The sequence below is a fragment of the Oncorhynchus masou genome, chromosome 9, assembly GCF_036934945.1.
Source record: "Oncorhynchus masou masou isolate Uvic2021 chromosome 9, UVic_Omas_1.1, whole genome shotgun sequence".
Classification (NCBI taxonomy): Eukaryota; Metazoa; Chordata; class Actinopteri; order Salmoniformes; family Salmonidae; genus Oncorhynchus; species Oncorhynchus masou.
This window is the reverse complement of record NC_088220.1, coordinates 61325798-61334664: the sequence shown is the minus strand read 5'-3', so window position 1 is coordinate 61334664 and position 8867 is coordinate 61325798. Positions and strand designations below refer to the sequence as shown.

Genomic DNA, 8867 nt, shown 5'->3' with positions numbered 1-8867 from the left:
GGCGTATCTTCTCTTGTTTTTATTCTTTAAGCGATGGGAAAAAAACAAAAGTGCTGTAAACATGTTTGTCGCTGTGGAGCACCAAAAGCGTCAGGAAGCGTTGGTCTTGGAGGTCTGACAGGACTACTGGCCAAGCTTGGAATGATAGGGTGGAGGAGGGATAAGAGGAGGAGGAGAAGGGAGAGGAGAGGAGGAAGGGTGAAAGAGGGAGAAGGCTGTGGAAGCTCTCACTGCTGGATGCGACGCAGAGACTGGACCTGGAAGGTCTGAGCGTGGGAGCCCCACTCCCTGTAGTGTTTGTACTCTCCGCCATGACGGTCGCACTCCATGATGTACTGGTAGCCACGGTAACCAGGGAACTGGTAGCATACCCAGCTAATGGGGGAGAGGGAGAGAGGAAGAGGGTGAAGTGATAAAATACCATGAAACAAGCCCGAGCCCTTACTCTGTAGAGCAAGGGTGGGCAAATGGCGACCACTTTTGTACGGCCGCAGATCAAGTTCCACAAAAAAAATCTAATAAATACTGAAGGTGTCATTTCAAAACTTGGTGCAATTTCAGCAGTTTTTCTCTTGTCATGTCAGTCACTGACACTCACTCAATTCGCACCTGTCAGCTAACATTTTTTTAGATTGGTAAGCTATTCTAGCTGCCAGCTATATAAAGTTGTAGTAATCATGGTCGAATTACCGACCGGTGGTCTCCCTTTGATCATCAGATATCATATTAAAAACGGCAAATGTTTCTCTCAGCCCAAATGGCAAAATGAGTAGAATTGCAGGAAATTAACTGAAAAACGTTGCTGTCAAGAGGAGGCTGCTAAAATGGTTTGCTCGCAAACTGGGTGGGGCAACAAAATTTCGCTAAGGGCCGGGTCTGACTAAAAGTGTGGGTATGGATGTGGGTATGCAAAACCCCCAGCCACTATAGTCCCTCATGATGGTGTTCCATTTTGTTTGTGGCCCCCACCCCCATCAAAGTTGTCCATCCCTGCTCTAGACACTTGTAGATCAGAAAGAGTTAGCCTCTACAGTGCATGTTAGTCCTCTGTATAATATCTAGGGACACCATATAATAGCTATTTCTTTCAAAATGTTCACCATAGTGTCCCTTTAACACATTTGGCAGAGGTCAGTAAGGTCACTGGAACTCATTTAGATAATTCATCATTTCAGGCCTGAAATTGTTTTTCACTTAGTTCTATTATGATCAATGACAGAAAGGATTATCCTCTCAAAGTTTATCTAGTTATTAAAATAGATTTTAATTATATAGTTATTACAATGAATTTTGTTCTTACTGCACATTACACCTTTTTAGCAGTTTGTCTCCTGACCACGAGACACAACTGATTCCTCTATTTCTGATTGTTATGAGCGTAGTCTTCTGTAGTGTGAAAAAGGAAGCCAGGGTTTCTACTCCTGCTACTTACGCTCCACTCTGGACCTGCATGGATCCGATCTCATTGTTGCCCCAGCCCATGGCCTGCAGGGAGGGGTAGTCATCGTTCATCTCCCACTGCTTGCCAATGAAGTTCTCCCTTTCAAACACCACAATCTTGGATTCCTTATGGTTCTATGCAGTTCAGAGAGAGGAGTGGGAAATTTCATGTTACATTTAACCTGTTTCTCTCAGAACTATTTACAAAATATATAATGTGTAGAATTATGAGGGAAAGTAGGAAATCTTTATAAAACAGTGTTTTATTCACTTTGTTATTTAGTGCTTTCAATAACGCTGGTAGAGGCTTCCAAGGATAGCTACTTGTATCTGTTAAATATAATAATGTCAGTGTCAGTAACAGTGAGTAGAGCCAGACTCTGTCAGTGTCAGTCACAAGAGCCAGAGATATGGACTGAGACCAGCACCCTGGCTTCTGTGCCAATATCAGGCCTGTGTTCCATTATCTGTACTAGCATATTATGTGAATTAATCAATGTATTGGGCATTCCTAAGCGGAATTCTTCAATGAATATTGGAACGTAGCCCACAGAAGAGAGTGTCTGTCTGTCTGGCCTGGTCCGGCAGGAACAGGAAGTAGGCTTGACTAGTACACTCACGGCAGAGCAGACTGGGCGGAAGGATATCAACCTCTCAATGTGGTAGGCGTTGCTGCCACTCCAGGACTCCCAGCGAGGGTACTCTCCACGCTCCAACACAAACTGCTGCCCAGAGAAGCTGGAGTGCTCGTACCCAACCCAGCTACACATACAGAGAGAGAGAGATAAATAGAGAGACAAAGAGTGACAGAGAGACATAGAGAGGATAGAGAGACAAATGGTACAGACAGACAGACAGACAGACAGACAGACAGACAGACAGACAGACAGACAGACAGACAGACAGACAGACAGACAGACAGACAGACAGATGTTCATGTGGATAGATGCAAGGGTGGGGCAAGACTTTGTCATGTTTTCTTATTAAATTGTGTTTGTCCATGATACAGTATATGTCTATCAGTATCCCTTAGAAATGGTTGCCTGAGCAATAGTCCCCTGGCCCCTGAAGGATAACGTGTAACCTGTCAGGGAGATAAATATCCTTCAGTATGTAGATGTCTTTGTATTTTGGGGGCTGGCTGACTTACGCTCCACACTCGACCTTCAGTGAGCGAATGTTGTCCGCGCCACACTCCATGATGTTCTGGCAGGAAGCAGTGAACTCCATACGCTTTCCCTGGAAGTTCTCCTGGTCGTAGACTGTGATCTAGAACAGAGGATATAGTGCATATTTGCAATTTTCCAAACCATTATTGATGTTTTTTAAAATGTGTTTTTAACACAACCAGTGTCTCTGCTAGAGAACGCACTGCTGTGTGCAAAGATTTCCTTTTTCCACCTCTTAAGACTTTTTATGAAAATGTGAAAGGTTGTGGAACGTAGTTCAATTGTTGTGGAAACATGGTATACCCAACACTGACTCACCTTCCATGGTCCCACTGGGTTAGGAGTAGTCAGCGCCATGATTGATATCTCAGTAAAAATGGACCTGCAGTGCAGAAAGCACACAGTCATGCAGAGTCACATTTATGTTTGGTCTGACAGGGAGACCAGGGCTGACATGACTAAACCACCATGAGCCTCATCTCCAGTAAGCTCGAGCTCTTGCATCAGTCTGTGCCCAGCAGCTAATGCCCAAATATATTAATGTTATGGTTATGCTAATGTGGTAGGGACTATAGACTATGCTAGAGACAAACCCAAACAAAGCACTGCCCTGTGCTTTTGCTGATGATAATACAATGCACATAAGGGTGAGGGAGGAGAGGCACACCACAAAAACAGCTAGCTAAAGCCAGAGCGTTGATAGACAGTAGGACACAGATACCAATCGAGAAGTGCAAATACTATAGTATAATACTGAAACTCCTCTTCAATACATAGGTCTGGTATCTAGCGTTGGTATGTAATACCACAAATAAAGTAGTACAATGCAAAGCATCTATCCACATTTCTGAATGACATGTGATAATGATGTTGTGCTTTATTAGTTGCTATAAATTCTACATGGTGAACCATTGTATCATGTGCCTGTAAGTCATGCAATTGTTACACTCTGAGTGTGTAACGTAAACTATGCTGTTGATGGCGTCACAGCATACATACAGTAGCATCCTAGTGTGATGCATGATGTTGACTGTGATGACGATTGGTGTGTCCATTTAGAGTATGTGTGTGAGTCCTATGTGTTTGTGAGCATATGACCCTTTCTATACATTCCCAAGAATCAGCAGAAAACAGTAAAGGAAAAAACAGGACAATGTAAATGGACAACAATGCTGGCAAAAGGCTATAGGCTGAACGGTCTAAAGATGGAGGGCTTACCTGACCTACCCCAAAAAATAGCTGTGTAGCGCTCACGGGGGGCTCCACGAAACGATGTCCTGACCCCTGAGTAAACGGGCCTATTTATACACAGTGGTGGTGAATGGAGCCCAGGCCTGCAGGACGGGCTAGGAGTCAGCACATTACTGGGCCCTCCATTGTTCCATACTGAGCCACAGGGCTTTAGGCTCTCTAAAGCCACGGTGTACTGGTCTGGACGCAGGGCACCGTGCCCAGTGCCGATTAGCACAAGCCCCTGGACAACTGTCCGGACCCCATGATTATACAGACATAGACTACACCCAGTCCTGGCCCAGTCCTGCCCTGGTCATAGCCCAGCCCCTAACCCACAACATGCTTGCAGTAGTTAATGTATATGATGTTGAGGAAAAAGATAGGGAGACACGTCAGAAGGAGGATGTACCAAAAATCTAACCATTTTAAAAATGTGTTTTTTGGATGACAATTGGTCAATATTGAACATACTGTTATTGTAATGCTGTGAACATAACCATCAGATTAAAATCATCCATCAATAAAAACACATAAAAAAATCTCATCTATACCCTATCAGATGTTCTGTGGCACCTATGACTTACACTTACACTCTCATGATGAGTGATATTAAGTTTTATAATTAAAGAAAACAAGTGTGCTCAACAAACTAACAAGATCGCCAGTGAACCAAGAATTTCATACTCACTGACAGCGCTCTTCAGAAGCCCTTCCCAAATTGAAAAAATACTATAGTATAAATACTATAGTATTCACTTTAGTGTTTTTGCTGACTTTCCTGCAGTATTTTGTTTACCAGGTAAGTTGACTTTGAACACATCCTCATCTACAGAAACAACCTGGGGAAAATAAGTTACAGGGGAGAGGAGGGGGGATGAATGAGCCAATTGGAAGCTGGGGATGATTAGGTGGCCATGATGGTATGAGGGCCAGATTGGGAATTTAAACCAGAACACCAGGGTTAACACCCCTACTCTTACAATAATGGGATGGGATCTTTAGTGACCACAGAGAGTCAGGACACCCGTTTAACGTCCCATTCGAAAGAAAGCACCCTACACAGTGCAATGTCCCCAATCACTGCCCTGGGGCATTGGAATTTTTATTTTATTTTTTGACCAGAAGAAAGACTGTCTCCTACTCGCCCTCCAACATCTCTTCCAGCAACATCTGGTCACCCATCCAGGATCAACGCTGTTTCGCTTGAGAGGCAAACCAAAAGTCGGATGCAGGATGGTATGCTGCTGGCTCCATTCACTGTTGTGAGGACAGACGCTGGGAGATGAGAAGCAAGTACAGGGAGTGAACATTTAATGAATAACGGACATGAAACGAAACAAGGACAGCATCTGGACAAGGGAAACATAACAAAAATAATGCTGACACAGGGATGAAACTGAGGAACAGGCAGACATAGGGAAGGCAATCAAAACCATGCGCCAGAGAGGGGGAGTGGGAGCAGGCGTGATAGTACCTAGGGGCGCCCACCTGGGCGAGCCTGACAGGCCGGACGTGGCGTGGGAGCCGAACGAACCGGCTGAGGCATGGAAGCTCGTCGAGTCGTTTAAGGCGTGGGAGCCCGACGAGCCAACGAGAAGCAAGTACAGGTTGTGAACATGTAATGAATAACGGACATGAAACGAAACAAGGACAGCTTCTGGACAAGGGAAACATAACGACAATAATGCTGACACGGGGATGAAACTGAGGAATAGACAGATATAGGGGAGGCAATCAAAACCGTGATGGATACATGTGAGTCCAATGTAGCGCTGATGCGCATAACGATGGTGACAGGTGTGTGTAATTATGGGCAACCTGGCGCCCTCGAGCGCCAGAGAGGGGGAGCGGGAGCAGGTGTGACAACTGTAGTGTTTTTGCTAACAAAACAGTACAGTGAATACTGGAGTAAAAAAATTGTAGTATATACTACAGTAATTAATGTAGTGTTTTTGAAGATTGTAGTATACTGTAGTATTTACTGTAGTGTTTTTGCTGACTGTAGTATACTATGGTATTTACTGTAGTATTTTTGCAGACATTACTGTAGTATTTACTGTAGTGTTGTTTTATTATCTTTAACATGGAAGTGCAGGCTTTCTCCTTGAGGAAACCTACTGGAGAAATACTAAAAGAGAAAATGTTGCTTAAAGGTTAACTCTCAACCACAATTTCATCCTTTGCCAAACACCTTCAAATTAAATCAAAATGCATTCAGGTGAGAAGTTGTGGGTGGGGGGAATTGTTCATAAATTCTCCTAACCCTAAACGTAACCCTTTAACCTAACTCCTAAACTTAATCCTAACCTTAACCCGAACCCCTAGCCTAGCTAACGTTAGCAGCTAGCTAATGTTAGCCACCTAGCTAGAATTCTTAACATAACACACGTTTTGCGAATTCGTAACATATTGTATGCTTTGCATATTCATAACATATAATATGAGTTGTAATTCGTAACTTATCATATGAAATGGGTGATGGACGTCCACAAATTAATACATACCATACGAAACATAACTAAATACTAAATGGAATGTCTTGGATGTACGTACAGAATAATACAAAATGCTCTGAGACCAGGTTGCTTACCAAGACCGTTGCCAAATAAGGCGCGCTGTCATCTGATTTTATAGTAAGCCTTGAGGTGGTACAACCCAGCAGATCTAGAAGGGAGAGTATTTCATACTGAACACCTCCCTTTTGGTGACATAGAGGCACCATCACGATTTCAATGGTAGAGTTGAACCGTATGGGCTTCATCTCAATCCACCGCATCCACATCTGCGGTGGAAGGTGGTCGACCTACAGCCATGTTTGTCAGACCATGAGACATCCCCAAAATCAAACCGTTTGGGCTAGAAACTAATATGACTCCATAAGTGTCACCGACTCGTCTGAAGGTAACCCATACAAATGAATGGAAGTACAGAGGTAGTTTTGTTCCAACAAAAAAAATTATATATAAATATATATATATATATATAATAAAAGTTTTATATATATATATATATATATATATATATATATGTATATATTATGCCTCCTAGATATAGGACGGACACTTCAAAACCTTATCCTTATGATAAATGTTTTACTGTCTTTATTCACATTTATGAACGTGTTATTCAATGTGTCCCCCCCCCCCGACGGCTTAGACTTTTAGAGTATATTAAGCATCATTATCAATAAGCCCTATTTTTACCCTAATCCACTTGACCACTTATCTTGATATGATATACTGTAGCTATTATATAATGTGACACCTTTACCAAACATGCTTTCTTCACCATACTGATGATTTCCACTTAGGCCAGGCAAATAATATGTTATGCCTCCAGCAGACCGGTTCTGCCTGTTTCACTGTAAAACATTCTAGAATTGTAAAATGACATGGGTGTCAAGTCCTTTTGCTGTGTTCCTCTCACTGTAAAAGATGTTAGCAGTCTAGCAGACACTACCGTCCCGTTGAGAGGCCCCACACTATAGCAGAAAACAAAACCTAGGAAACACCTAACTGTTTGTGTGCGTGTGCGTGTGCGTGTGTGCGTGTGTGTGTGTGTGTGTGTGTGTGTGTGTGTGTGTGTGTGTGTGCGCGTGCATGCGTGCCTGCCTCCCTGCATGCCGGTTCTACACACAATAGGTCAGCACATTGCTTGCTCAGAGAGAGACAGAGAGAGAGAGAGAGAGAGAGAGAGAGAGAGAGAGAGTAGTTGGGTACATTCTGCTGATGATGGTGGCTGTGTGTCCAGGACCCCACAGTAGCGCAGGACAACAAAGTGAGCAGCCGACTCAGCACGGCTCAGTGGAGATCAGCATACATGACCCCTGACCTGCCCTCTGCACCTAAAGAGAACCCCGCTCATCCAATGACGAGGTGGGATCCCGGCCCAATAGTCGGCGTGGGGATGTAAATGTATATATATCCCTACTCTGGGGGCCTGATTCCAACTCTTAGGCTTATCCATCTGGATGTCCATTCCTCCCTTGTACCTGACAAGCAGCCACTTGGTGAGATTCACGCTCAGGGAAGGGGTTGTGAGCGAGAGAGATGGGGGGGCAAAGGTGGGGTCTCTTCATCCCTTGACCTAAATCAGGGACTGTCAAAAAGTTTTTTACTTCAATTAACTCTGGGATCTATCTTATATCAAGAGAGCGATGTTTTGCAATACTTTGACATTCTGTCTGTTCTGTGGTTCATTTAATGGGGAAATGGCAGTCAGTGAGACGCAAGGCCATGTTTGATTGTGATCTCCTTTCAGCTCAGTAATACGACATCACAAGCCTCCCTGCATCTGGCAGATGAAAGTGTGCTCAGTGCCACTGAATTTAGTAATTGTAAGAAAAGTATGCTTGAACAAGTTGTTTAAAAAGGATCTTTGGAGATTGCATTTTTTCACAGAGCAATTGCTATTTACGGAATAGATATAATATTTAGTGGGGGTAAATTGTGCAGGCAATTGCAGGCTTTAACATCAAAATGTGTTTTGGAGTAGAGATAATGAGAGACAAAAATCCTCTAAACCAGTATAGATTAAATACTTGAGTGACAAGATAAAAGTAGATTATGTTCGTATTAACAGTTTGGGTGGAGAAGTGCGTTTTAATATGGATTTTTGTCAAAAGACGAATATTGGTTGGTATTTTTTTCTCTGGTAGGAAACATTCTTCTTTGCAATCTCTCATTGATATCTATTCAGCTGTACAGATATATGACGCTAGGGGGCCGGGGGCCTGTTGAATAGATACACAGCTGGGGGGTGGGTTGCAAGTAGCTTAGTGTTTCAGGGCATTGTGCAATTAACTGAATGGTTGCTGGTTTGAATCTCTGAGCCAACTATGTGAAAAATCTGTTGATGTTCCCTTGAGCAAAGCACTTAACCCTAATTGCTCATGTAAGTTTCTCTGGATAAGGGTGTCTGCCAAATTACCAAAATGAGTGTCACAATATGGATGTCAAATGAAGTTGTTTTTCCAAGAGGCTTGGCTTTAACCTCTCTCCCTCTTTATTTCTCTCAATCTCTTCC

At 43.2% G+C, this 8867-nt stretch overlaps 1 protein-coding gene and 1 non-coding gene across 2 annotated transcripts; both read right to left on the bottom strand.

Annotated features, from left to right (window-relative positions):
* Positions 1 to 227: 227 nt before the first annotated feature.
* On the bottom strand, positions 228 to 2966 carry LOC135545276 (beta-crystallin A1-2-like). The gene is made up of 5 exons (XM_064972901.1): positions 2928 to 2966; positions 2591 to 2709; positions 2061 to 2202; positions 1433 to 1575; positions 228 to 375 (listed from the first exon to the last, which is right to left on the bottom strand). The coding sequence occupies exons 1-5, from the start codon at positions 2964 to 2966 to the stop codon at positions 228 to 230; spliced, it is 591 nt and encodes a 196-aa protein (XP_064828973.1).
* A 2967-nt stretch (positions 2967 to 5933) lies between these two features.
* On the bottom strand, positions 5934 to 5988 carry LOC135546766 (U7 small nuclear RNA). The gene has a single exon (XR_010456626.1). It is a non-coding gene; the product is annotated as a U7 small nuclear RNA (small nuclear RNA).
* Positions 5989 to 8867: the final 2879 nt, after the last annotated feature.

Bases quoted from the DNA above. Each gene is read 5' to 3' on its own strand.
- LOC135545276 (XM_064972901.1), bottom strand. From the start codon at position 2,966: ATGGCGCTGACTACTCCTAACCCAGTGGGACCATGGAAG. The intron at 2,710-2,927 runs GTGAGTCAGTGT...CCTCTGTTCTAG, and splicing joins ACCCAGTGGGACCATGGAAG to ATCACAGTCTACGACCAGGA. The intron at 1,576-2,060 runs GTGAGTGTACTA...TGAACTGCATAG, and splicing joins TCCGCCCAGTCTGCTCTGCC to AACCATAAGGAATCCAAGAT.